Below are 23,904 nucleotides of genomic sequence, written 5' to 3'. Positions count from 1 at the left end.
AAATTTGCTGTAAAAAGGAGAGAGCGGGAGGCTGGAGGGGAGAAAGCGGTACAGGCAAGGTAAACTCAGCTGTGGACAGTGTGTCCCAGGCCTGAGAGAATGTCCCCTCACTATCGTGGGGCCATGGTTTGTGCATATAGACAGTCACCACTTTGGAGGATTTGAGTTCAGAACATTTAGTCTGGAAGTTAACAAGGAAATGGGGCTTCTCTGGTAAGTCGGTAAAGAATCCGCCTGCAGTGCAGGAGACTCTGGTTCGATTCCTGGGTCAGGAAGATCCCCTGGAGAAGGGATAGGCCACCCACTCCAGTATTCTTGGGCTTCCCTGGTGGCTCAGCTGGTAAAGAATCCGCCTGCAATGCAGGAGACCTGGGTTCGATCCCGGGATTGGGAAGATATGAAGGCTACCCACTCCAGTGTCTGGCCTGGAAAATGCCGTGGACCTTATAGTCGGTCCATGGGGTTGCAAAGAGTGGGATGTGATTTTCACTGTCACTTTTCACTTTAACGAGAAAATACAGAGAAAAGCACAACAGGGGGAGGTGTGTGGAAATGGCGTTTGCCCTGGGATTGCGCCAGGGCTGCCATTCTTGGTGACTGAAGGAGCTTGTTAATCAACACAGCACATTCGTGAGAGCAGGACAGAAGCCCAGACACGCTGTGCATGAGGTGCGGCGGCCTCGGGGCCTGTGTTACAGGGCTTCTCTGTTGGTCTGACGCTGTGCACGAGGTGCGGCGGCCTCGGGGCCTGTGTTACAAGGCTTCTCTATTGGTCTGATGTCTCCCTTACCCCCAGCACTCACTACAGATGAAAGAAGAAAACGTGAGTGTGTGTGAGAGAGAAAGGGGACAGCAAGATAACTTTCACTTCTTTTTTCGTCCTTTACTTACTCATTTTCTAAACCATGATGCTTTTGTGAGAGAGATCGGATTGACAGCTGGACAAAGCAGAAAAATCCAAACGCAGAGGAAGGGCCCGTGGTGACTGTGGTGAGACTGTCCTCCTGGTCCCAATGTTTTACGGTTCTTATGTACGACTCTTCCTCAGTCAAAATACAGCTAGCCTCTCCTATGCCACCAGGCCCCTCTCATTTTTAATTTAAAAGTATTCACGAAGAGTTCATAGTTTCCTAACTTCTGCCCTGGCGACCTGCCCTCCTGCGGCCCTGCAGCCGTGTATCCAGGTCTTCTGACAGCATGACGTTCACCCTTTCACTTTCTTATCCCAAGTATCGTGAGAGTCCTCCGTAATTTCCTGGGTAAAAAGCTAGTTTCACGGAAGTAACACAGGACTCTTCCTCTCAGAAGAATCTGGTTGTAGCCTCAGCTCTGCCTCCCATGAGCCCCATACTCATGTCTGAGCAGCTGACACCTTGGGCCTTTGTCACTCACAGCATTGGTGGTTTGCATTCTGACTTTCCACCTGAAGAAACAAGGATCCCTCTAGCTAAGTGGGCTGCTCAGCTAATACCTAGAGGACCTAGAATAAGAGTGTTTCAGGGCCCATGGCTCTTTCCACAGCCTACCTGTAGGGTAAGGTCTGGAACAGCTCCCTCTCCCCGCTGTCCACTTCCATTGCCACCAGCTTTCAACTAAAAAAAACTAAAAATTCACTTCCTCTTCACACTACCCACATTTCAAGTGCTCAGTTGCACATGGGGCAGCGGCTGCCTGGCGAGTGCAGCCCACGGGACCTTTCCACCAGCACAGAGAGCTCGACGGGACAGAATAGGACTTGTGGTCAGCAGCACTCGGCGTCTGACTTGCCTGACTCACCGGCCTGGCATTCAAGGCCTCTCCGAGTCTGACCCTAGCTCCATGTTTTCGTTGGGTTACTCTTGACTCCCAACCAAACACGGGGTGCCTGCCAGACTAGGCACGAGGTCTGTATCCCCCCCTGTACCTAACACAGTGCTGTCGTTAGAGCGTGAACCTTTGGAGGGATGGATGATGGAGGGGTGGGAGGGAAACAGGAGGAAAGAAGGGGGAAGGAAGAGGAATTCACCCATGCTTTCACTGGATCAATACTGACAGCTAACGTGTGCTAAGCACTCCTCTGGTTTCCTGGGGTAACTATAGTGACCAGATATGGCTTCACGACACTTTCCATCTGGGGTGGTGGGAGGGTGGGGAAATCTCAAAGAAGTTTGCAAGTAAAAATTCAGATGGTGGTTAAGTGTTAGGAAAAAAGTCCGAGCATGTAGTGCTGAGTGTCTGGGACGGGGACAACTATACATATGGTGGTCTCTAACGAGGCACCAATCGAACCACAATCCGAGTGAACAGGAGCCGAAAGTTCTGGGTAGACCCTGCTCCATGAAAAAGAAACGTTGCTGTTAAAGTTATACTTTTGGGCACTTTGACAAGGTGTCTTATTCCTCCCCCACTGAACCATCTTAACACACTTACCCTGAAGGATAAAGCGAAGGACGGGTCCACGGCCATCTAGGAAGACAGGTTAATGCTCCAGCTGCCATGGTAACAGTTATCTCCTATGTTGTCTCTCTCCCTTCACTCTGTAGCTTTGTTCCTGGGCCACACAGAGCCACCCTCAAAGAAGATGCATTGCAGAAGGCGAAGTTCTTCCAATACAAAAATTACTTCTCAAGAATAGCAAGAGGCGGCAGAGATGGTACTGTTCAAAATTTCACCAGACACATATTCCATGCCTTTGGAAATGGGAAAAGGGTGATGAGAGCAGCCCCCAAACACGATAAAGGAAGCGCTCAGGGAGTGTAACCTCAGGGAGCATGGTGAGGCTCTGGGCTCAAACAACTCCATAGAGTCACGACGTCGGGCAACGTTACTTGCGTTTCTCCCTGCAGCTGGGGCCCAGTCTGCATGCCACAGGAGGTGGGTCACCGTGCAACTTGACCCCTTGCACTCACTGGTAGTAAGATATACCTTGTACATTTATTTGACCATTCCTGATAATTCTAGCACTCAGAGACTGGTATGTTCAAGAACTGTTATCAAAAGACAGAAAAATAAGAGGAGTGAAGTGCCATGGAGATACAATTTGAAGATAAATGTTATATTGCGTATACGTGTGTGTGCGTGGGCCAGCGCTCATGCTTTTAAAATTGCAGGTCTGCATCTTGTCCACCTTCTGCAGGCTGAGCCCTTGCTTCTCAGCTTAGGACTGATTAATCCTCATCTATTTAGCCAAAGGTTAATGTTTTGGAAGATCTCAGCATCAACCCTAGAAACCAATGCTATTTGTATGCCTAACTTTGAAAATCTGACTTTCCACGATTCCATTTCAACCCACCTCTGTCTGCCGGGACTGACTGGATCTCGGATGGGCTTGTGCTGGAAGCTTTCTTCCACCTTGTGTAGTTGTTGGCTTGGACAGAAAGAGAGGTGAACTTCCCCAGCTCCAAATCCTGTTTAAACTCGCTGAAAATCAACTCATGTTTGCTCAGAACATAAATTAAGTAGTGTTTTGATAGTACTTTTCTTCTTTCCCATTACCATCATCATTCTTATTTTTTTAACTAACCTACGTATGCTTAGGCAAGAACAGTGAAGACAGAGCCCATAGTAGGTGAAGCTCTGCATTACCTGCCAGGCGGCTCCTTTGTTAATTGTGAGCAGCACCAAAGAGGACAGGCAGAGAACTAAGCAGGGCTTACCTGCGCACTGAGTTTGGAAAAGACAAAGAGGTTCTTGTCCTCATCTACAAATTCTTATGGGTGGGGCGGGGGGGGGGGGCGCGGGGGGGGGGGGTGGCGGGCAGGGGAAATGCAAAAAGAGATCATTGTGAGTGACAGCAGGCAAGTTCTTCAAAAGCGCATCTCTGCTGGCTGTTTCTTCTCACTCCCACCCAGAGCACATACCGAGTTTTTAATCAATCAAATAAACACTGAAGGAGCAATACTCAATTTAGACATAAAGTCAAGTTCTAAGAGCTTGCTCCACAGCCGGTCACAGGAGCCTGGCCGCGTAGATGGCCGTGGTCTCTGGGGAGGAGGGGCCCCTGCAGGGGTGGGTGAAGCACACGGCTACGGACACCAAGACCGGCAGGGATCCCGAGTCTCCTCCCTACACCTCTGCTCACAAAACCTGGGGCAGAGCATCTGCAGTGTTGGCTCCAGATCACGTCTGCCATCCTTCCCCAGGCAACTCCACAGAAACGGCTCCCAATGTCTCCAAAGAGCAAGGAGTTAAACCATTGTCTCCACACTCAGGTAACAGGGAAGAATTCAGCACATTGGCCTTCTCTGTGTATCCTAAATGGTGCTTAGGGGTTCAGGAAAAATTCAAGTACTGGAAATTGATGAGCGATATGTAAGAGGTATTTGAATAAAAGGGATTTTCCTGGTTAGCTTTGGATTAAGCAAAACTTCCTTTTCTTGTTGTTTATTGTTGGAAATACTATTAAAATATTATTTGTCTAGCCTCTCTGTATTGGTAAGTACACCAAGCAAGTATCCTGTTGGTGATTTTATTTTAGCATTTTGCGGCATATTTTCATTTTTCCGTGATTTATCTCTTTCTCTTAAAAGGGCAAGTACCACAAACTATAAATTAAATAAAACCCTATTTAAACCAAGAATCACAAAAAATAAGCAGTGATGTTCTTGATATAGAAAATCAAATTAACTGACTATAAAGGACAATTTCTTCTATTATCTCTGCACTGAATATGAGTCACACGTGTTAAAAAACAAACCTATGGACATCCAAAAGAGATGCAAACTTACAGTGGCAGCAGACGGTAACGCTCAGAAACGATTTAACCAAATGGCCTTTTTTAAAGCGGTAGAGGGTGGAGTGTTCTTTAAGTGGGGAGAGTGAGGACGGGGAAGAGCGGGAGAAACGGGCGGTGGCTCCCTCTCTCCCCTCGGGATCTCCAAGTCTGTCCCTCTGTGGCTTAGCTGACGGCTCCAGGCTTGAGGCCCCTTTTCAGCCTAAGCTGATGTCTCAAAACCTTCCCCCAACCTCTTCAGACTCTAAACCTGACTTAGTAGCTGGAAACTCTGCCCATGTGGTCTCAGCAGAGCTTAGGGGAAACAGGCTCTGCAACGTGACAGCACCCACGTGAAGCTGCATGTTTTGGAGATTCGCTGGCGCCCGGCCCAGTCCTGGCCTGACGGGGCTGCCCGACCGCTTCACTGCTCACGTGTAAACACCAAGAGCACTGAACCCCGTGCCCACAACTGTCACGTGCCATACTAAGTTAGGTGTGTAATTACACAAAGTTAAAGTTTTGGCTTGTTTCGTAAACAAGTATCTTCCCTGGACTCAGGTTATCTGTTCAACTTCTTGGTTTTACAGACTCATGCTAACTAATTTCAAATCAAAATATTTGTGAACACCATAAACCCTTTGGCAAGTGGATGGACAGTGAGATGTGGATGGAAAAGTTCCTGTGCTAACAATGATCGATAAATCTGAAGGGTTCATTTTAGCGGGGAAGACCAAATTTTGGTCTCCTGAAAATATAAATTTTGGCATGTTTTTGACAGCTTAATCTTTTTACTTTTCTCTCTTCGTGCATTTAATAAATAACGCACACTGGATAAAAGCAAGTTGATGGGCCAAGTTTCAGAATTTATAGTGGAAACTATAAAAAAACAGTCGTGATGACCAAGAAGAGACACATTTCTCTGGAGCTGACGCACAGGAGACCAAGTCTCCAGGGTTAAACATCTAAGAAGGCCAGCTCTCAAACACAAGCGAGGAAAGGTGGGCTGGAGCAGAATGCACGCCACAGGCCTGGCAGTGCCACTGGGCACCTGTGCCACCAGTCCACACACCGCTGAAGGTCATTCTGCCAAGTTTACCATTAAAAACACCAACAAAAGCAGACAAAACCCCCTTAAGAGGCTTGAATACAGTTTATTGGCTGGTTTGAATAGCATTTTTAATAGCAAAAGAAAAATGCATTTACTTTGTAACAGCTTACAACCAACTTTCACCTGTCTTTTTTTAATACAAAGTAAACTGAGATCGTGGAAGTCATTTTAAATTCCTTATCTCTGTGATATATACAATAAAAGCGCCAGATACTGCTGTCTAGCTAATTCCAGCTGAGACACACACAAGGATGCCAGCAAGTTCCTTAGCCACCTTGCATGGGATCTGTTTAATCACGAAATAGACATGATTCCAAAAACTAAGCAAAGGAATCTGCGCTCACTCTGTTCTCTAAAAGCACTTTTTCTCGAGTCACAGGGTATTGCTGTGATTTCGCAAATTACACGCATCTCCCGGGCTTCACTTCCACACCTTAACAATGCCGTCCCTAGAGGCGGTCACGATGAAGCCCTGCGTGGTCTGGAAGGTGGCGATGTCCGTGATGATGTCGTGGTGGCCCACGGGCAGGGACTCCGGGCCCCTCCGCGGGCCGTCATCACTCGGCCCCACTTTCTGCTTGTTCTGAATCTCCTGTGTGGTGGTTAAAAGCAAGGAGAAGGCCAGTCAGGGGCGGGAGCACATCCTGCCGCCTGTCCACACCCCTGCTTCTAAGGAGCGCTGCTCTTTGTTTAGGCTGACCCTGGTTCAAAGGAGCCACACTTTCACAGAGGCGCCGCCGGGGAGTCCAAACCGAGGGTCTAGGTGTCCAGTCCCTGGACTCCATGAGCGCCCCTTACAGACGTGGGAACTTGCAGACAGGCTGATAACCTGTGCGTGTTACCCCTGTCAGCTTCAAAGAACAAAGGGGAAGAACCAAGAGGCAGTGACGGCCGGGGCCTGGACACACGTATGTGTCAGATGCTCCAGCCCTCCCGAAGCTCGCTGCCACCTGTGAGTCCCCGCACTGCCACTTACGAGCCAGCTGGCCCGAGACGAGTGACTCAGCCTGGATGTGCTTGACTTTCTCACTTGTGGAAGGAAGACAATAAAGGCACCAAGTTTTATAAAAGGCCCGGCAAGTGTTCAAAGTGCTTACTTTGACTGATGTAATTATACATGCACTTTCTATGTTTATTCTACCTTAGTAAACTCGATTCTAAAAATACCGAAAAGTCAAGAGAAAATAAAATTTTTAAATTCAAAAAAATATTGCCACTCTCAGCCAAAGCCACTCATGATATTTATGTCCGCCGTTTTTGTTCCTACAAGAGGTGGCGGGAAAGCAAGGACCACTGATACCTGGACGACTTCGGTGCCTTCAATGACCTTCCTGTAGTAGGACACGGACGGGGACCCCGTGCTCCCCGCGACCACATAGGACCTCTCTGGGTAGGCCAGGTCCCAAAACCTGCGGAGGAGGAGAGACGGGGTCATTACGTGGCAGGAGACAGGGAAGACTGATCACTGACTGACACCCGTCAATGCTGGCGTGTCCTCTTCTGTGTTTGGAATAGAGCTTTTCTAGAGCCTAAAATCAGTTCCAAGTGAAGTATTAACAGCTGTCCCTGCAGGATGTGGATGACCGCAGGCATCACACCACTGCTGGTGTCTGTAACAAACCACCTGTGGTAACCACAGTATTCATACACATTTAACTACCCTTCTCCTTTCAAGTGCTGAATATGAAGTGTTTTTACTGTACCTTATTTTCATGTCTGAGCCCGCCGTTAGCAGGATGGGGTTGCCATCTGCAGGACTACAGTAGAGCCCGTGGACACTGTGAGAAGAAGGCTTAAAGGAAGTAAAGAAACAGAGAGTCAAATGTCGCCCACAAAGGATGCAGCCATTTCTAGAGATAAGTCAGCTGTCAGCAGTTAACTGAAGAGACCAGAGACAGATCACTTACGTCCTAAATCTTTCTTTGGGAATTTAAAATACATTTGTTCTGTATCACCCTGAATGAAGAAGCAAAGCCTCCTCAGCTTCCTAAAACTCTCCGTTTGGAATGAGAAGGATCCCAACTAAAGGAGAGAAAAAACTTTCCTACCCTCTGCCCCAACAAAGCAGCTTTAAAAAGTTATGTATGACAGGGTCACGTTCCATTTTTCTAATGATCTAAGCTTTAACCTTTCCTTTTCTAATTAACCCAGATTCTACTGGGGTTCCAAGGAAACATCACAAAGCTTATGGAGCTGGCAACCAGAACACCCACAGAAGCAGACACCGGTAAACTTGGGGAACTGGAAAGCAGAGGGCAGCAATACCCGCTTAATACTTACTTAGTAAAAACCCAAGCTTAAAGCACAACCCCAAAGCCCAGCAAGGATCACGGCTGGCAAAGACGCCTGACCGAGCTGGGGATGTGGCAGATGACACTGGCCTTACCTGTAACTCGGACAGCGGGGGCGCACTGCTGGCCCAGAGGGTAAACCTTCGGTCGCCCGTCTCCATGTCCCACATGGACACCTCGTTGTTGCCCTGGACAGCTGAGGGAGACAGGCCAGCATTACTCAGACGAGGGCTCCGCTAGGTGAGTCCACATCCTGGCAGAGGAAGTTAACCTGCACACATTTCCATTTGCTCCCCATCCTGTAGGAGATGCTCACGGACACTTTAAGTCATGCTGTGACCCTGACTCCACACTAAAGTGTGAAAAAGAAATGTTTCTGCTAACCTACTGGTCAGTACTTTACTGGTATCGAGCTGAGTGCAGAGGAATGTCGGGTAAAAGCAGAGCACAAACAGATTCTGCCCTCAAGAAACCTGCAGTCTAGCAGGAGAGAGAAAAATACAAAGCGTTGAGACAATGAGCACAGAAGAGAGAACGCAGAAGTCCACGTACACTCGAGAAGGAAAGGCCACATCCGGAGGGCGAGGTGGATGTCGCTTCGGGGAGTGTGTCACTGGGACAGACACGGGGGACACGCGGATCACGGGGGGCAGACAGGATGGAAGGAGTGAGGCACACACCCACGTCCGAGTGCCGTGGTCTGACTGGGGCACGTCTGTGATGGGGAGAGTGCAAGGAAGGGCAGAGGGGGACGCTGGGGAACGGTTCCTGCATGCCTAAGAGGGGCTTTCTCAAAAGTACTTTTCAGCAGTGTTTTGAGGAGTGACAATACCCCAGCCTTCACTTCCTCATTAATGTTTACTGAACCCACTAGGTTTACTGTGAGCCAGTCTCTGTCCTAGGTCCTAAGGAAGAGAGGACAAATAATGCAAAAAGAAAAAGAAAAGAAAATTCCTTTTCACAGAACTCACACCCTAGTGGTGACAACAATCCCACCAAAACGCAGAGGCTGTAAGCAGGAATCTGCCCTAGCTCAAGGAAAAGTTCAGAAAGCCCCTGTGGCCGGAACCGTTTCCCTGCACCTTGATAACAGGCCCTCTGACAGTACGCCCTCCTCAAATGACCCTACACTGGGCGTGCCATCTGATTCCTGCTGGAACCCTGACTGGCCGAGAGGGTTGTGAGGAAGCAGGAACAGGCCCCATAGAGCCTCCAGGCCGCGGGGATGAGCTGGGCTATTTCGTGGGAGGCACTGGCAGGTATGGAGCAGAAGAAAGAACAGGCTAGGAGGAGGGATTCGTTAATAGGAACAAGACATGCTGTCATCTGGGTGAGGGGACAGTGGTGGGAACAGTGAAAGGGGGGCAATTCTGGACACACTTTAAGACAGGACACGGGGAACTGGCTGATGAACTGGAAGTGGGAAGTGGGATGAGAAAGAGAAAAAAAAAAAAAACGAGGACAATGTCAGGGTTCCTCGGGAGCTTCAAGCTGAAACGGCTGCCATTTCCTGGGACGATACTGCAGGCAGAGTGAGCTTGTCCTGGGGGGAGGCGGGTGGATAGGAGACCAAGGGTCCGGCTTGGGCAGGTCAAGTTTCAGCTGGCTGTCAGACATCTTGGGGAAGATTTTATTTTCTAATTATTAGACTTTTATTATTAAAAATGATGTTGAGATTTAACAGGAGTGATATAATCTTAGGTGATAATTTTGAACAATCTTTGTTGACTAAGTTGTTTCCCTTCAAAAAATAATGAGCCAAGCTGAACTTACAAAATGAGCAGATATCCAGATAAGCAGTTCACTAACCGCTTTCCTTTGCATCAGTTTCCATGTCTTTAAAAACCTATGCTGTTCTCAATACACAGGGAGGCTGAAGTTCTGAACCAAATCTTCAAAGATCAGTATTACAGAGTAATTTTCTCTTTGTGAATGACAAAGCACTTCTGCTCTTAACTGTCCTTAATTTTTTAATTAATTTATTTTAATTGGAGGATAACTACACCACAATATTGTGACGGCCTCTGCCAAACAGCGTACATGTGTCCCCCACTCCGAGCCCGCCCCCACCTCCCTCCCCTCCCCACCCCATCCCTCTGGGTTGTCCCAGAGCGCCGGCTCTGCTGCTTCGCTTCATGCCGAGAAACTTGCGCTGCCGTCCGTTTCACACGCACTGATGTACGTGTTTCAGAGCCATTCTCCCAAATCATCCCCCCTCGCCTTCTCCCAGAGTCCAGAGGTCTGTCCTCTGCTGCCCTGCATGTGGGATGCTCAGCACCGTGTTTCTAATTCCATATCCATGGGTTAATAGACAGTACTTGCCTTTGTCTTTCTCACTTACTTCACTCTGTATACTAGGCTCCAGGTTCACCCACCTCATTAGAACTGACAAATGTGTTCCTTTTTGTATGAGTAGTATTCCATTGTGTGTACCACAGCTTTTAGGGAAGATTTTAAATAGGCAGATATAAAAACATGAATAAGTTTGGTACTGCTTCGCCTGGGACTGGATGTGCTCACACAGGGAGCCAGCGCAGAAATACCAAGACTGAGCCCTCGGGCGGGCCAGAGATTAAATGTAGGAAGAGAAGAAAAAATAGCAAATCAATCGACGAAAGAACCAAGAGAGTAATGTCCTCAATATCAGACGAGGAAAGTGTTTCAGAGAGAGGAAGTGATCAACCAAGCAAGCGCCAACTCCTATAAGACGCAGGATGCGTCACAGCCATGGGAGGCGGCAGCATGAGTCACCGTGACAGCAGGCATGCAAGAGACAGACGCATGGAGAGGAGGGGGTGGGGAGCCTGGAGGGGGCGCAGGGAGAGGAGGGGTGGGGGGGGCCTGGAGGGGGCGCGGGGAGAGGAGGGGGCGGGGGCGGGGGTGGTGGGGCCTGGAGACAGGAGACCACGAGGAAACACAGCAGGCAGAGCCACGGCCTGTCAGGCGCTCACTGTGTACAAGGCCATATGCATCACATGTGTTATCTCACATTCTTACAACTCTGCTAGACAAGTTTTTTAACCACCTTTTACAGTTGAGAAAAATGAGTTTCAAAGAGTTGCCCAAGTGTCTTGCCTAAGAATCTATACAAGGAAATCTGAACACCCCATAAGAGAAGGAGAGGGAGGCTTGCAAGAAAGGCAACAGAAATGGCAGCTGAGAGGGAGACCTCAGGTTCCAGCTCAGATTTCCAGGAAGATGACGGCAACTTTAGCAAAAAACAGGGAACACAGGAGAAAGAAGACAATGGGAAGGCAAAGGTGGCGGACAGGAAGGGATGGCAGTGGTGTGACTAATGAGACTCCGTGAAACACAATAAATGAGAAATGACAATGAGATATCCGTGGCAGGAACTTCCACAGAATCAGAACTGACCACAAAAGCCAGCATTTGGCTCACAAGGTAAAAACCCTTCAGGTCATGAACCTGGGCAGAGAGTCCTCTGCCCCGGCCCCACCAGCCCGCCCGCCTCCTACCTGCAATCACCCAGGACTGGTAGAGTGGGTGCATGGAGAGGCGCCGGACGCGAGCCCGCGACGGGTGGCAGTGGCTGGAGATGGGCAGCTGGAAGCGCATGTCCCAGCAGGCCATGGTGCCGCTGCTCGTGCCTGCGAGGGGAGAGGCGCAGGCGTGACCACGGCAGGCTTGGCTTCAGTGCCGATTCCCGCCGACGGTACGTTCAATCTGGCTGGCCACTTAGGAGAGAGGCTTTGCTTCCGGGAAGCTGCCCGTCCCACCCCTAGGTTCCAAACAGCACCTCAGCCCAAAAGTACAGAGTACTAGCACAGCGCTACCACAAACCTAGCAAGTGTGAGACAAGAATGAATAGCTCATTAATGACTGACACTTACTAACTGCCAAAGGCGCCTGTGAAAGAAACCCAGCAGGCCCAGAGCAGACATAAAGCGGATCTGATAGAGTAAGACGTTCAGACTGCCGTACGTGAGCAGAGGCGGCTCACCGGCGCGGTGGCCTCAGTCAGCCCTCAAGCAGCAGCAGCCCTGCGGCAGCCCTCAGAGCTCCAGCTCCGACGTGCCCTTTTCTCTGGAACCTTCTGGAGACAGGCATGGCTGTCTGAGCACAGCAGACACTGGGTGACTGCCTGCATGTGCGCCCAAGACATCTGAAACCCCACAGAGAGAATGCCAGCCATCCCAAAGAATACCATGCACTCTAATGCCAAGGCTGGTCTCCAGGTCCAGTGGAGACCAGGGTGGGAAAAGACCAAAGGGGCGGCGGGCCCCTCTGTCTCCTGGCCCCTCTGTCTCCTGGCCCCTCTGCAGGCCCCTCAGAGCTGGTGGGGCTGCGTGAGAGCCACCAGGGCAACTCGCTAACCTGTGGCGTGTGTGACAGCTACTTTTCCAAGCCTGGCACAACATCTTCCTGTGCCAGGGCAGCTTAGTCTCGCCAAAGGCAAGAGATAATGCACTTCACACAAACCATATAAAATAAAGGGCTGATAATTAATGTCACGAATGCAAGATAGGGAATCTATTGAACAGAAACCAATATTCAAGCGTAGCAGAGTCTAATTCTTCTGAAAGAGTGTGTCAAGTGACAATGAATAAGCTCCAGTACCTTCTAAAGGGGCAGGTTCAAAGCCTGGCCGGGCGGTGGGGGGCAGGGGCGGGGGATAGTTAGTGAAACTGAAACAGGAGAGAAGCAAGGGCACAGGTGCTCTTCAGCAAGGACAGGCACTGGGAAGGGGTCACAAGGCCAGCGGCCACCGTGGCTCTCCTCCTGTGTGGGACGCTTTCACCTCATTAAGTCCTCAAAGCCACCCTTGGAGGGAATGGGCCCATCTGAAGGAGAGGACAGTAAGACCAGAAGGGTGAAGCAGCTTGCCTGTGGCTACCGGGATTTAAAAGCAAGCGTGCTCAAATTCAAACACTCTCATCCCATAAACCCAGCCTGTTGCTTCCCTGGCAGAGTAAGAAAACGCCGGCAAATCTGACCACTGTAGGGGCTCGCTGAATATTGACCTCACTCTTTCAAATTTGTTTAATGAAAAAATTGAAATGCAAGTATTATAATAATGGGGGGGTAAAGGACATGGGGGAAAATCAGCAATGAAGACAAAGGAAAAGAGCTTTCTTAAGAGGTGGATGCTCCTGACAGCAGCATCCAGACCCAGTCAAGGACCTGAAAGGCAGCTCCCTACCAATGCAGAGCCAGCACTGGTGGATGTCCACAGCAAAGGAGGTGATGAGGCCTGCCTTGAGATCGTGCCTCAGTGTCCAGGCATTGCTGGAGGAGCGGAGGTCCCAGCCCACCAGAGCGCCGTTCACGGTGGCGTAGGCCAGCACAGACTGCGCCCCGGAGCTGAAGTGATGCAGGTCCACCACGCAGCCGTCCTCCTTCTGGTCTAGGACTCTAGGAGACATACGTCAAGGGGCGAAGGCTCATCCATCACGAAAGACACAGCACCCGCCTCCACTGCAGATTAGTCTACCTTCTAAACGTGGTCAAGAAGTAAAAACTCTGTGGTCCATCTAAGACAAGGATAGCTGAGCATTTTTTTAAAAAATTACTTCAGAACTACAGAAGAGCTGCAAATGTAGTGCACAGACTTCCATGTATCCTTCACTCACCTTCCCCTCAGGCTGACTTCTTTTATTAGAAAGAAGGATTTAAGATTCATTGCTGTTACTGCATGAATCAATCATTCGCTCCCTTTTATTACTGATAATAAAGTGAAGTAAATAAAATTAGTGATTCCTTTGTAAGTACTATTCCATTCTTTGATATACCTGTTTGTTTGTTTCCAAGCTGAGATATTTTTAAACTAAAAATAATGCCATAAACATGCTGGCCAGCTTCCTTGCTCAGTGCGCATCAGGCCCTGCACACGGCTGTTTCGGCTCTGTCGCGGGTCAGCAGCACTGTCTGTGAGAGCCGGGCAGCGAATCTGTCAGGATCCACAGCCGCACGTGTTTCTGCTGCATGTTCTTTTTTTTTAAAACAACCCTTTGCAAATGCAAAAGGCATTCTTAATATGGGCCATACTGCTGGCTGTAGCTGGCTAACTCCTGTCTTAGGCAAAAAATTATATTTATAAACATTCTAACACTGACAATATTCCCTAAAGTGATGATGAAAAGTCTAGACGCCAAATAAACAATAAAAAGGATCCACAGATCCTAAGTATTCAGAGCCAAGGGAACACGGGCAGACTGAATGCGCGGCCCGTGCAGGGTTTCCTGGGAGTGCCTGCCGCCAGGCAAAGCTGAGCCTCCTGGAGCAACCTGCCGATCCAGAGAGTCGGTGTTGCTCAGTCACGTCTGACTCTTTTCGACTCCTTGGACTATACAGCCCATGGGATTCTCCAGGCCAGAACACTGGAGTGGGTAGCCTCTCCTTCTCCAGGGGATCTTCCCAACCCAGGTCTCCCACATGGCGGACGGATTCTTTACCCGCTGAGCCACAAGGGAAGCCAAGAAGAATACTGGAGCGGGTAACCTATCCATTCTCCAGTGGATCTTCCCGACCCAGGAATCGAACTGGGGTCTCCTGCATCGCAGGCAGATTCTTTATCAGCTGAGTAAAGACTAACATTCACAATGAAAAGTGCTGTCAGCTTAGAGGCTCTCCTGCACGAAACGTATACTCTGCTGTGGGGTCCTCACTCCATGCACTCTGCCAAGAGCTCTCTGGTGATTTACGCCATGCAGAGGCTGCTTTGTAGCCACTCTCTGCTGAAAGGACTTCTTAGTTCAAGGTTATTATAATGGGTCCTGGACAGAAGCTGCCCAAGTCTCTTTTGTGAACGTGTTAAAAAAAAAAACAAACATATCTTAATTGGTAAAAGCAAAACAAAGAATAAACAAAATGATACAAACAAATAATAAAGTCCCAGGTGACCCAATCATCACCCCCTTCTTCCTCAGCTGCCCAATGGAGGTGAGCTATAATCCACTGAAACTGTGATGAGGCGTCTGGTGGCTCTGCTTCCTCCCTGAGGGGCCCCACTGTGCCTGCCCCGCCCTACGCCACCACCCTGCTGAGGCCACACCGGGTGGCACCCTCCAGGCCATCTCCCCAATCCACCCGTAAGCTGGTCCCCCGTCCCCGTCACAGGGCATGCGGTCATACTGCACCGAAGTCATCTGTTCACTGGTCTGTCTCTCCCACCAGGCTCGTTTCTCAGAGAGTGTAACAAACACATCTTACTCATTTCTGCAATTTCCCTGGTGCAGCACACACTAGTCAGCTGAAAAATTGTTCTGTTTGACCTTTAAATATCTTACCTTGCATGGGTTTAATCTATAAGCAACCACAATCTGTAAGAAGTGGAAGAAATTCTTAGATAAAGCCAGCCAGGATCTTCTTTTTAAAACGATAAGCAAACAATCTGACTGAACATTCTGCTCCATTCCCAGCAACTTCAGAGGCTTTACTGCCAAGTGACAAAATGCTGACAACACTTTTGAGCTTCCTTTAATGAAGAACACTCACATTTTCGAAACCAGCAGCCAGAGCTGAGACAGAAGATGTAACTGATAATTAGGTTATTCAGATTCCAGACTGGGATGAGCCACATGTTCAAAGCTGCCCTTCTGACCTTTGGACAAACTGGCAGAAATAGTTTCCTCAAACTGTGTGTGATAGATTTGAGTTGGAAACTCAATTTTATTCATTTCATGTGCTTAAAAACAGAAGTACATTGTCACAGGCCCTCAGCTGATCCAAACTGTATTACAGGAGGGTTCCATTATCCCAGGACACCAAATGCAGTTTAAAAAACACAAATGACAGACAGATACCTGTTCTGCAGAGGATGAATCTTGGGAGACTTGGGCAGCTTAGAGGCCTCAATCGCAAGAAGCTGGACGGCACAGTTATCAGACGCTATGGCTAAGTAGTGGGAACCCTGGCAGAATGTGAGCGTCTTGACACGGCCCCCAATTCGGCTATATGTGAGGATAGACCTGCAAAAGAAAATCAGAACTGCGTTTCTGAAGAGCCACAGAGCATCATTACTGCTGACATTAAGCAGGTACATTATTATTAACAAACAAACAATGATACTCTGAGGCCTGTTTCCCTCCCTGATTGTCTAACAAAAATAACTCCCCTCAGAAGCACTGGTACAAAACCACCTTTCCTTCTGATACTTTCAAGTGGCCATCTTCACACGCTTCTCTCTGATCATGGGAAGACTGTCCATCCTCCTTTCCAGCTGGACTTCCCACACTGTGGCCTGACCCAGCTTGCTTCTTTTCTGCAATTCCTGAAGCCCTCCTCTCACCCCTGCAGTTATTCTATAATCAAGCAGATGCAGCCTGCCACAGCAGGACGGCACTGGCTTTGGAATCATAGGGCTGAGTTCCACTAACTGACCACCAGTATGATTTGAGTTAAGCCACTTAACCTGCACTGCATCTCAGTTTACCCATTTACAGCCCAACATTCCTAAGCAGGACATAGCATAGCTCAATTAACATGTAACTCATGAAACATTTATTAACACACAGTTTTACTATAATATTCAGTCTCTCCCATACACACATTGACCTCTCAAGCTGTTTGTCCCCCTCCTTTAAATTTACCACCAAACTTCCTGAATATGACGAGCAGTGCCTGCCTGCCTCCACTACAGAGTTCCTCCTTTATCACCCTCCACAAGGGTCACATACTCAGCCTTCCAAGAGCCCACTCCTTAAAGGTCACAAGCCCCCAAACACCAAATTTATTCACCTCTATCTTCTAAAATTTATTATACAAGTTAATACATCTTAAATATACAAAAACTATTTTTTTGTCAAAAGAAGTAAAAACATAATTCTAACACCCAGAGAGAAACACTTTTGTTGTTTAGTTGCTAAGTTGTGTCTGACTCTCTGCAACCCCCATGAACTGTAGCCCACCAGGCTCCTCTGCCCATGGGATTTCCCAGACAAGAATTCTGAAGTAGACTGCCATTTCGTTCTCTACCAGGGTCCTGCCCTGGTGGATCCAGGGTAATTCGAAGCGGAGACAGAGTAGGCAAGGAAAAACTTACTTATTTAGAAATATAAAAAGAGATTAGGAAGGAATAGTATAGTAGGAAAATGAGTAGAGAAAAGAGGCTGAATAACTTGGTTTACGTGGAGAACTAATAAAACCTCAGGACAAGAGGTTTGCACCATCTGCGTTAGGCCACCGGCGCCCATTTCAATAGCGGAGGGTGCCCCGCCTTGGGCTCCCTCTCATGGGTCTTAGAAGCCGGGGCAAGTAAGTAGACATGGCAAGCCTCCACGCCCCAGGTGGGAATTCAGCCTGAAAACAGAGTAAGAAAAGAAGACGGGGCGGGGGGGAACCAGTCTTTTCAGTGACTGGCCCATCCTCTATTGTTCAGAAAGGCCTTTTATACTTTTGATTCTACATAGAGATCAATGGATAATACAAAATTATGCAGTGTTAACAGCCCTGACTCATCGAGACCAGGCTTTCTCTCTGCATACCTAGTTGTATACACAAGTCTTAGGTGATTTACATCATCTTCTGGCCAGAAGGCAAATTAGCATTTTACAGCCCTTTTCTGATAAGGGTAATAGTGCTGTTCTTCCCAAAGTCTGGTGCCACTCTCAGAAAGCACTAAATAAAAGTTACATTCTTACATAGCAAGGACATAATAATTTATAACAAGAAAGTGGAGTACAGTGGTTTATAACAAAGAGAAAATTAATTAACTCAAAAGTCTAGTGTTGCTAACATCAAAACTACTATATTCCTATTTCTGCATCCTGATTACATTGATTAATATCCTCCCAGGTGCCTAAAAGATAAAGGATATGGAGGCCTGGCAGCAAACATTAACTCAACAAACTCTTCACCAAACTAATTCTTAACTCTAAAAGGCTCTATATCTTTAAGATGCTTTAAGCTTCTTGCCTCTCATGGTTGGGGGCTGTAAGCCAATCCGCAAGTTGTAAAAGTCCAGGCAGACCAGTCAGATACGTTAGAAAGCCATCAAAGGGGTTTAAACCGACATTCTTTTTATATGCAGGAGACTGTTAACTGGAGCTCTGAGTTAACTTTTTCCAGAGAAAGATGGTAATGTCACAAGAGTATAGTATAGCAGGCAGTAAACAGACAGATTTTGGTTTCGGGGTAGATGCTCAGGCAGAGGACCCCTTGAGACCTGACTCGCCTTGCTCATCAGGCCTCTCCGCATGACCTTGTCATGGGTGGGATCTCCCGTGCTGGCTCCCGGCATCTCCAGGGGATCTTCCAGACCCAGGGACTGGACCCAGGGATTGAACCCCAGTCTCCTGAATTGTTAGGCAGATTCTTTAGCACTGAGGTATCTGGGAAACCCACAGAGGAACACTACAGACATTATTATATAGCTTCCCAAAGAGTTTTCTATGCATATCACAATATATTTATATTTGATTTATAAATAAACATGGCACATTTTACATATTAATTAATCATGCCTCTCTAGTTCACTTTTTAATAGCAGCCTTGCTGAAATACAATTTATATGTCATCAAGTATAACATTTTAAAGTGTACAACTCAGTGACCTGAAGCATGCATGGGCATTTTATCCCTTCTATGGCTAAATAATATTCCACTATACGGATATACTATATTTGCTTATCCATTCAATAGCTGATAGACATTATGGTTTCCACTTTTTGGCTATTATGAATAATGCTACTGTGAACACTCATTTATAGATTTTCATGTGAACAAATGTTTTCAACTCTCCTGGGTTTATACCTAGGAGTAAAACCGCAGGGTGACAGGTAATCCTATGATTAGCATTTGAGAAACTGTCAACCCTTTTTCCAAACGTGCTGCATCATTCTACACTCATACCAGCAAAGTACAAAGGTGCTAATTTCTCCACGCCGTCTCCAGCACTTGTTCTTGTCTTCTTGATCACAGGCATTCTAGTGGATGTGACGTGTATCCCACTGTGGTTTTGGCCCGTATTCCCCTAAAGACGCAGAGTGCCTTTTTCGCATGCCTCCCCGTTGCCCTTTCATGTTCTTGGGGGACTGGCTCCAGGACCCCCAGCAGATTCCAGAATCAGTCAATGCACTAGCTCCTCTAGGCCCTCTGATGCAAGGGGTGCATATCAACAGAGCATACTCTATCCCTGGCTGCCTGAATCCACAGAGCCCACAGGTATGAAGGGCCAGCTCTATCGGAGTCCTCTGCTTTTTAATTACTTGTTTTCTTACTGTTGAGTTAAAACATTTCTTTATATATTCAGAGTATTTAAACATATGATTTAAAATTATTTATCTCATTCTGTGGGTTGTCCTTTCACTTTCCTTTGAAGCACAAATGTTTATAATTTTGATGAAATCACATCTATTTTTTGTCACTGGGTTTTTTGGTGGCATATTTCAGAAGAGAAACTTGCTCAGTTGTATCTGACTCTTAGAGACCCCATGGACTATACAGTCCATGGAATTCTCCAGGCCAGAATACTGGAATGGGTAGCCTTTTCTGTCTCCAGGGGATCTTCCTAACCCAGGGATCAAACCCATGTCTCCCTCATTGCAGGTGGATTCTTTGCCAGCTGAGCCAGCAGGGAAGCCCAAGAATACTGGAGTGGGTAGCCTATCCCTTCTCTAGCAGATATTCCCGACCCAGGAGCCGAACTAGGGTCCCCTGCATTGCAGGTGGATTCTTTACCATCTGAGCTGCCTAAATCCAAGGTCCTGAAGAATAACATGCCTATGTTTTCTTCTACAAGTTTTACGGTTTAGCTCTTACATTCAGGTCTATGATCCATTTGGAAAAATTCTCTGCAAACCATTCTTTACCATGCAATTGCCCAGTAATCTCTACACTATCTGTTCAGGCTATTCTTCCCCACACTCAGCTGTCCTGGCACCTGTGTCAGAAAGCAGTGACCATAAACGTGCCTCTGCATGTCAGTTCTAGCCCACTGACTAAGGCATTTATCCCTATGCCAGTAACACAGTGTCTTGACTGCTGTAGCTTTGTGGCCAATCTGGAAGTGTGATTTCTCCAACTCAGTTCTTTCCTTAAGACTGTCTTGCTATTTAAGTCCTTCGCATTTCTTCACGAATTTTAGGATCAGAATGTCAATTTCTGTAGAAAGGAGTAGATGGAAATTTCATAGGGAAAACCTGAGGATCAATTTGGGGATGTCAGCTATATTAACAAAGAGCAAAAGTTTTCCACTGAATGAACATGGGATGTGTTTCTACTTAGGTCTTCTATGAATATTTTAAAATATTTCTTTCAGTGATGTTTGTAGCTTTCAGTATTCAAGTCTTGTATTTTTCTGTTAAATTTATTCTTCAGTACTTCATTGTTTCTGATGCTCTTGTTTCTGTAGTTCATCTTTGGATTGTTCATTGTTGGTGGTGGTGGTTTAGCAGCTAAGTTGTGTCGGACTCTTGCGATTCTGTGGACTGTAGCCTGCCAGACTCCTCTGTCCATAAGATTCTCCAGGCAAGAATACTGGAGTAGGTAGCCATTTCCTTCTCCAGGGGATTTTCCCGACCCAGGAAATGAAACCCAGATCTTCTACATTGCATTGCAGACAGGTGATTTACCACCTGAGCTATTGGGAAGCCCACAGCTCATTGTTAGCATGCAGAAATCCAACTGACTTTTATAATATATGAACACTATATGATCTTATGTTGTACAACTTTTTGTTGAAATCATTTGATAGTTCTAATAGGTTTTCTTTTTTATTGCTTCAGTTCAGTTCAGTTACTCAGTCATGTCCAACTCTTTGCAACCCCATGAATCACAGCATGCCAGGCCTCCCTGTCCATCACCATCTCCTGGAGTTCACTCAGACTCACGTCCATCGAGTTAGCGATGCCATCCAGCCACCTCATCCTCTGTCATCCCCTTCTCCTCCTGCCCCCAATCCCTCCCAGCATCAGAGTCTTCTCCAATGAGTCAACTCTTCTCATGAGGTGGCCAAAGTATTGGAGTTTCAGCTTCAGCATCATTCCTTCCAAAGAAATCCCAGGGTTGATCTCCTTCAGAGTGGACTGGTTGGATCTCCTTGCAGTCCAAGGGACTCTCAAGAGTCTCCTCCAACACCACAGTTCAAAAGCATCCATCCTTCGGCGCTCAGCCTTCTTCACAGTCCAACTCTCACATCCATACATGACCAGTGGAAAAACCATAGCCTTGACGAGACGGACCTTAGTCGGCAAAGTAATGTCTCTGCTTTTGAATATACTATCTAGGTTGGTCATAACTTTTCTTCCAAGGAGTAAGCGTCTTTTAATTTCATGGCGGCAATCATCATCTGCAGTGATTTGGGAGCCCAAAAAAATAAAGTCTGACACTGTTTCCACTGTTTCCCCATCTATTTCCCATGAAGTGATAGGACCGGATGCCATGATCTTTGTTTTCTGAATGTTGAGCTTGAAGCCAACTTTGTCACTCTCCTCTTTCACTTTCATCAAGACGCTTTTTAGTTACTCTTCACTTTCTGCCATAAGGGTGGTGTCATCTGCATATCTGAGGTTATTGATATTTCTCCCGGTAATCTTGATTCCAGCTTGTGTTTCTTCCAGCCCAGCGTTTCTCATGATGTACTCTGCATAGAAGTTAAATAAGCAGGGTGACAATATGCAGCCTTGATGTACTCCTTTTCCTATTTGGAACCAGTCTGTTGTTCCATGTCCAGTTCTAACTGTTGCTTCCTAACCTGTATACAGGTTTCTCAAGAGGCAGGTTAGGTGGTCTGGTATTTCCATCTCTTTCAGAATCTTCCACAGTTTATTGTGATCCACACAGTCAAAGGCTTTGGCATAGTCAATGAAGCAGAAATACATGTTATTTTGGAACTCTCTTGCTTTTTCCATGATCCAGCAGATGTTGGCAATTTGGTCTCTGGTTCCTCTGCCTTTTCTAAAACCAGCTTGAACATCAGGAAGTTCATGGTTCACGTATTGATGAAGCCTGGCTTGGACAATTTTGAGCATTACTTTACTAGCGTGTGAGATGAGTGCAATTGTGCAGTAGTTTGAGCATTTTTTGGCATTGCCTTTCTTTGGGATTGGAATGAAAACTGACCTTTTCCAGTCCTGTGGCCACTGCTGAGTTTTCCAAATTTGCTGGCATATTGAGTACAGCACTTTCACAGCATCGTCTTTCAGGATTTGAAACAGCTCAACTGGAATTTCATCATCCATACTAGCTTTGTTCGTAGTGATGCTTCCTAAGGCCCACTTGACTTCACATTCCAGGATGTCTGGCTCTAGGTGAGTGATCACACCATCGTGATTATCTGGGTCATGAAGATCTTTTTTGTACAGTTCTTCTGTGTATTCTTGCCACCTCTTCTTAATATCTCCTGCTTCTGTTAGGTCCATACCATTTCTGTCCTTTATTGAGCCCATCTTTGCATGAAATGTTCCCTTGGAATCTCTAATTTTCTTGAAGAAATCTCTGGTCTTTCCCATTCTGTTGTTTCCCTCTATTCCTTTGCAATGATTGCTGAGGAAGGCTTTCTTATCTCTCCTTGCTATTCTTTGGAACTCTGCACTCACATGCTTGTATCTTTCCTTTTCTCCTTTGCTTTTCGTGGCCCAGACAGTAAAGTCTCTGTCTGCAATGCAGGAGACCCGGGTTTGATCCCTGGGTTGGGAAGATACCCTGGAGAAGGGAATGGCAGCCCACGCCAGTATTCTTGCCTGGAAAATCCCATGGACCGCAGAGCCTGGCAGGCTACCATCCATGGGGTTGCAAAGAGTCGGACACGACTGAGTGACTTCCTTTTCACTTTTCTCTTCTTTTCACAGCTATTTGTAAGGCCTCTCAGACATCCATTTTGCTGTCTAGATTTTATCAAATTCTTTCTAAGAATCTTTTGAGATCATCTGTGGTCTTCATCCTTTATTCTATTAATGTGATATATTCACTGACTGATTGTTTCAAATGTTGAAAAGGGTTTGCAATCTTGGGATAAACTGTACTTGGTCATGGTATATTAGCCTTTTTAACATGCTGAATTCAGTTTACTAGTATTTTGTTGAGGATTTTAATGCTCATATTACCTATGCGTCTTGGTCTGCTGTTTGCTGGTGATGTATTTTGCCTGGTTGTAGTATCAGGGTAACACTGCCCTTACAGAATGAGTCAGGAAATGTTTCCTCATCTATTTTTTTGAAAAAGGTTTTGAAGGATGGGCGTTAATTCATTAAGTATTTGGTAGCATTCACAATGAACCCATCTCAGCCTGGGCTCTTCTTTGTGGGAAGTTCTTCTTTTAATTACTAATTTAATCTTACTGTTATAGGTCTGAATATTCAGGTTTTCTATTTCTTCTTGATTACCTCTGATAGGTTGTATCTCTCTAGGAATCTGATCTGTCCATTTCATCTAGGTTATTTCATTTGTCAGCATACAACTGTTCATAGTATTCCTCTGTGCTCCGTAGTGATGTACTCAGCAGTAACATCCCCTCTCTCCTTCCTAGTTTTAACTTTAGTAATTCTCCCTTTTTAAACTGGTTATTGTAGAAAAGGTTTGCCAATTCTGACCTTCCCAAAGAACCAACTTCTGCTTTTGCTGGTTTTTCTCCTTTACTTTCTATTCCCTATTTCATGCGTTTCTTCTTTGGTCTTTTATGATTTCCTTCCTTCTACTTGATTTGGGTTTACTTTGCTCTTCTTTTTCTAGATTTAAGGTTAAAGCTAAGTTACTGATTCATGATTTTTCTTCTTTTTAAATACAGCTGCATGCAGCTATGAACTTCTCCTTGAATACTCCTTTAACTGCACCCTTAAGTTTTGGTTTGTTGTGTCTTCATTTTCAATCATCTTAAAGTATTTCTCTAATTTCTCTTTGAACCACTGGTCATTTTGC

General features: G+C 46.7%; 2 protein-coding genes across 5 annotated transcripts in view; one reads left to right on the top strand and one right to left on the bottom strand.

Moving 5' to 3' along the window:
- The window catches only part of COL6A6 (collagen type VI alpha 6 chain), a 119,129-nt gene extending 116,390 nt beyond the window's left edge, over positions 1-2,739 (top strand). The window contains 1 exon segment of the mRNA XM_052642887.1: positions 2,523-2,739. Within this exon segment, the coding sequence (XP_052498847.1) occupies positions 2,523-2,739 (217 nt within the window).
- Positions 2,740-5,824: 3,085 nt separating this feature from the next.
- PIK3R4 (phosphoinositide-3-kinase regulatory subunit 4) overlaps positions 5,825-23,904 on the bottom strand; it is a 328,716-nt gene continuing 310,636 nt past the window's right edge. For all 4 annotated transcript variants that reach the window (XM_052646163.1, XM_052646153.1, XM_052646171.1 and 1 more), the window contains 7 exons: positions 15,856-16,020; positions 13,254-13,465; positions 11,569-11,700; positions 8,188-8,288; positions 7,505-7,593; positions 7,102-7,210; positions 5,825-6,393 (listed from right to left, as the gene is read on the bottom strand). In XM_052646163.1, the coding sequence (XP_052502123.1) occupies positions 6,223-6,393; positions 7,102-7,210; positions 7,505-7,593; positions 8,188-8,288; positions 11,569-11,700; positions 13,254-13,465; positions 15,856-16,020 (979 nt within the window). In that variant the 3' untranslated portion in view covers positions 5,825-6,222. The remainder of the gene's footprint in view (positions 6,394-7,101; positions 7,211-7,504; positions 7,594-8,187; positions 8,289-11,568; positions 11,701-13,253; positions 13,466-15,855; positions 16,021-23,904) is intronic.

This window comes from Budorcas taxicolor, chromosome 1 (assembly GCF_023091745.1).
Source record: "Budorcas taxicolor isolate Tak-1 chromosome 1, Takin1.1, whole genome shotgun sequence".
In the NCBI taxonomy this organism is placed as follows: domain Eukaryota; kingdom Metazoa; phylum Chordata; class Mammalia; order Artiodactyla; family Bovidae; genus Budorcas; species Budorcas taxicolor.
Note: the sequence above shows the minus strand (reverse complement) of the source record. Positions and strands in the feature narration are given on the sequence as shown.